At 40.5% G+C, this 4,265-nt stretch overlaps 2 protein-coding genes across 2 annotated transcripts; one reads left to right on the top strand and one right to left on the bottom strand.

Moving 5' to 3' along the window:
• Positions 1-6: 6 nt before the first annotated feature.
• Positions 7-1,798, top strand: LOC104947332 (RNA-binding protein 42-like). The gene is made up of 3 exons (XM_010773311.1): positions 7-129; positions 1,182-1,278; positions 1,360-1,798. The coding sequence occupies exons 1-3, from the start codon at positions 22-24 to the stop codon at positions 1,470-1,472; spliced, it is 318 nt and encodes a 105-aa protein (XP_010771613.1). The 5' UTR covers positions 7-21; the 3' UTR covers positions 1,473-1,798.
• On the bottom strand, positions 1,683-3,886 carry LOC104947331 (protoporphyrinogen oxidase-like). Its single transcript, XM_010773310.1, has 3 exons — positions 2,622-3,886; positions 2,429-2,471; positions 1,683-2,342 (listed from the first exon to the last, which is right to left on the bottom strand). The coding sequence occupies exons 1-3, from the start codon at positions 2,766-2,768 to the stop codon at positions 2,206-2,208; spliced, it is 327 nt and encodes a 108-aa protein (XP_010771612.1). The 5' UTR covers positions 2,769-3,886; the 3' UTR covers positions 1,683-2,205.
• Between the last annotated feature and the right edge of the window lie 379 nt (positions 3,887-4,265).

Below are 4,265 nucleotides of genomic sequence, written 5' to 3' on the forward strand. Positions count from 1 at the left end.
TGTGTAATCTTGTTTTCTCAAATGTTTGCAGATGATTTCCGTATATTTTGCGGTGATCTTGGCAATGAGGTGAATGATGACATATTGGCCAGAGCCTTCAGCAGATACCCGTCTTTCCTCAAAGCGAAGGTGGGCCGTTTCTTTGATTTACATCCTGTTATCACTCTAAGGCAGTGATTCTCAAACTTTTTTCAATCATGTACCCCCTTTGAAAAAAAAATTCAGCCAAGTACCCTCTGATCAGCACAAAAAATATTTGTTCGGGAAAAAAAGCCTATAAAGAGGTACAGTGCTGCATCATCAGTGTCTGATTTATTAAAACAACAACATTGTAACTGAGAAACACTTAAATGCTACATTTCAAATGTTACCATCCATCACTAAATTCATGGCAAACTAATTTTAACATCATGCAATAACACTGAGACGACATTAGTTGCATTGAACTGATCTTTTTAATAAGTTGTACTTACAATGTAGTGAGAAACATGGTCTTGTGCTTCACTGAGAATATTTGTCATTCTGACAGGGAGGCAACTGCAGTTATTACACTTAGCGTTTTGAAATATGTGTAACTCTAGTCTATTAATGTAAAACCCACACTGCTCAAACTTCGTTACTTTTCCTAAAACTGGTATATTTATCTCTTTTTTTTCTTCTTTTTTTTCTCATTAACATAAAATAAATCTCACGTACCCCCTGCAGTACTCCAACGTACCCCTAGGGGTCCGCGTACCCCCATTTGAGAACCACTGCTCTAAGGCACTAATTACTTAAAAAATTACGTCCTTTCCTATCAGGGCATTTTACTCACCAGCCCCATGAATTGATGCGAATACAACGTGTATTATTTAAGCTTATCAGAGACATTCTGAACATGACAACATTTGATCAGGCAGGTAAATGCTGTTACTGCAAAACAAATAATTGAGTAATGCAGGAGGCAAAATCAGGATGTATAGGTGAGAGACAGATAATGAACCCAGATACAACATTCAATAACCCAGATACATTGAAGTTTGACATAAATCTAAATAGCTTTTTCCTGAGCTTTCCCAGTTTGCAGACTTCCTTAGCATATGGCCTTTGCTCACTGAGCCGTTAACAGAGTAGATGATGTGTCTGTTTCTCGGCTCTGTGTATGTAGTGGACACATAAATAATCAGAATGATTGTCCTCAGGTGGTGAGAGACAAACGAACAGGAAAGACTAAAGGCTACGGCTTTGTCAGCTTCAAAGATCCCAACGACTACGTCAGAGCCATGAGAGAGATGAACGGTCAGTCCTTTCATTCATGTCTTTGAGGATCCAGTGGGTGAATTCAACAGTCATACTAAATTCTTCCTCTGCTATTTCCAGGGAAGTACGTCGGCAGTCGTCCCATTAAACTGAGGAAGAGCATGTGGAGGGACCGCAACATGGAAACGGTACGCAAGAAGCAGAAAGAGAAGAAGAAGCTGGGCCTCCGGTAGAGACTGTGTGTGCTGCTCAGTGTACAAGTATGACATTGTAAATGCTTTCACTCTTCTTTTTTTTTTCATTAAATAAAACTATTTCTTAGTTCTTGATATGGTCACTTTCAATTTTACCGGCTGTGTTACTCATTGAAGTACTGTAGGAGTTGCTGTATTTACATCATCTTGCGACATGAGGTGAAAGAATGGCACTACTTCAAATACAAATCAGAGTCTTTCACTTTTATTCATGAGCCCAAAATACCAATACGGATGCAATGACAGAATAATATGAAAATCATTTGATGTCAGGTCATATTGCCCATCAGTCTCATGATATGTTTCAAGTAATGAGGAAACGGGACAAATGAGGCTTTACTGAAAGTGCAAGTCTTCAGTAGGCAATAATCTCTTTATCATTGTGTGAATTTCAACATTAACACATCTTCATTCTTTTATGATGTTAGAATATTACACTCATTTGAATTCTACACTGTGGTACCTTCAGCATAATGTATATTGATCATCAGTGTTGACATGTCCAGGTGAGGCTTGATGCAGCCCTGTAGCATGACTGCACTGATCCACACACAACATGTCCGCTGGTCACACTGATGATACATGAGTAAGAATTCATGTTGAATGGGTTTGAAAAAAGAAATTGTACTCCCAACGTCATTATCAAAATATCTTCTTTGCTCACACCTGGGGAGCAACACTGTCTGTTCTGTTCCCGTGGCGACCAGCTCCATCAAACTGCAGCTCCTATCAACTCCTCCGCAGCTGTCCGTCCACTAAAGATGACATCATTCACTGACACTCCATCATACGAGGAACCAATCAGAGATAGCGATAGATTGTTCTCCTTTATCAAGTGACGCATGTACTCTGTAAAGAAAATTAGAAGGATTAAAAAAAATAATAATGCTTCACCAAAACTTGGGATCATTTTTAACATATGAGTCAATACTCACCAACTTTTCGAAAATGTCCCATATAATACTGAGGTATGCAGTCCTGAAGAGAGAAGAACAGGACGATTGCATCACTATTAAAAAAAATGCAGTTTGTTTTGAGATGACAAATATATAACGGATGTCACAGAATCCTAAATGCGCTTCCGACAGGACTTAGAAACGGGTGTATTTCCACACACTGGTGCTGTACCTTCTGCAGGGCCACCCAGGTCCAGCAGGGTGCTGAGGTGACTCCCAGCTGGCTCCGCACCGCCTCAGTGGCCCTCGCTAAAAGACACTCATCTGTTACAGTTTCTGGGGACCCAAACACTTCCTGGAACCAGGCCCCGCCCATCATCACCTGGAAGACAAGGCAACCTCAGGTTAGCCAGATGACTGAAGTGTGTGTGAAGATTAGTGTGTTACCATGGCAACTTCTGCTGCAGACCCAATCCCCACATGGTTATGTTCAGAGATTAGGCTTGAAATCAGCAAATATAACGCCATTCACTAACTCAATTCTGAACAAAGAAATCTGAACAAGAATACTGTTTTATGATGTCTGTATTTTAACCGACGGTATCATTGTGTATTCATTTGTTTCAGTTTCTTTCATCTATTTAGTTGGGTGTATTTTGTTTTATAATACTCATAAAATATCTCCTCTGGTGTTATCTAAACATTTGCCCACACTTGCTCTAAGATATACCTCCTATAAATTCACAGATGGCATACATTTATAATTTACTATTATAAATTAGTTTTAACATATTCTTTATTTTGATTCTTTGAGTATTATTGAGTGTCAGACCTAAACGCAGATTTTGAGTATATTGTTTAAATGAAGTTTTAAGAGCTGTAAAATGTGCAGTTGGCACAGATCGCACCGCGGTTAATACAATATATTAATTGTGAGTTCACCCGATAAGTACACTTCTAGCATTCCTCTCTAATTTGATTAAACAGATTGCCTTATACTGTATTTCAAACACCCCCTTTCATGAGAACCACACAGAGCCTGGGATCACAAAAACACTTGATAACCAGCTTCTTGGTTCTTGTTATCTCTGATTAGGAGTCTTAGTTTAGTCGAGCCAGCCAAGTCAGAGAAACCCTGGCTCATCTGAACTTGGTATGGCCCCTGTTCTGAGTATTCCCTGTTAGGATACAATCACATTCTGTGGCTTTTATTTTTGAAATATTGTTCATTCCATTAAAAAAAAAGGAACTACTGTGTTGACTCAGCATTCACCCCTTTAATATGTCAGATGTTGTCTGCTGGGCGGCCACACAACCTGGGTTTGGGTTTTTCAACACTAGCTGAGGATGGACTCATAACCTAATACTTTATTTAAACAGAGGATTGGAAGCTTTGCTCCCAATGGCATGGCCAACGGTGAATGTGTGTGTGAGTGTTAGTTCCTAGAGAGAGGGTCACGCTCCCATCGCCATCAATGGGACTACTGTAGAGAGAGTCAGCAGCTTCAGGTTCCTCGGTGTCCACATCACTGAGGACCTGACATGCACTCATCACTGAGGACCTAACATGGACTCATCACTGAGGACCTGACATGGACTCATCACTGAGGACCTGACATGGACTCATTAGATTCCTGCTTTGAATGGTGTGCTGTCGATGGGATTCATTCCATTTCAAAGTGCTTTTTGACGCTCCGTGTAAACTTTGCGCACTGCCACTCCAACATCCAATCGTAGAGCTTGAGGACTGATCACGAGGTTTGTCAAGCTTAGCACATGAGAGGTTTCTCAATCCTCAAATTTCCCCTCCTCGACTCCTCGACTCCTCGGTCCTCCGGTAGTGACCCGGAAATGAATTTCAGCCCGCCATTTTGAA

This window comes from Notothenia coriiceps, unplaced genomic scaffold (genome assembly GCF_000735185.1).
Source record: "Notothenia coriiceps isolate Sejong01 unplaced genomic scaffold, NC01 NC01_scaffold00012405, whole genome shotgun sequence".
Classification (NCBI taxonomy): domain Eukaryota; kingdom Metazoa; phylum Chordata; class Actinopteri; order Perciformes; family Nototheniidae; genus Notothenia; species Notothenia coriiceps.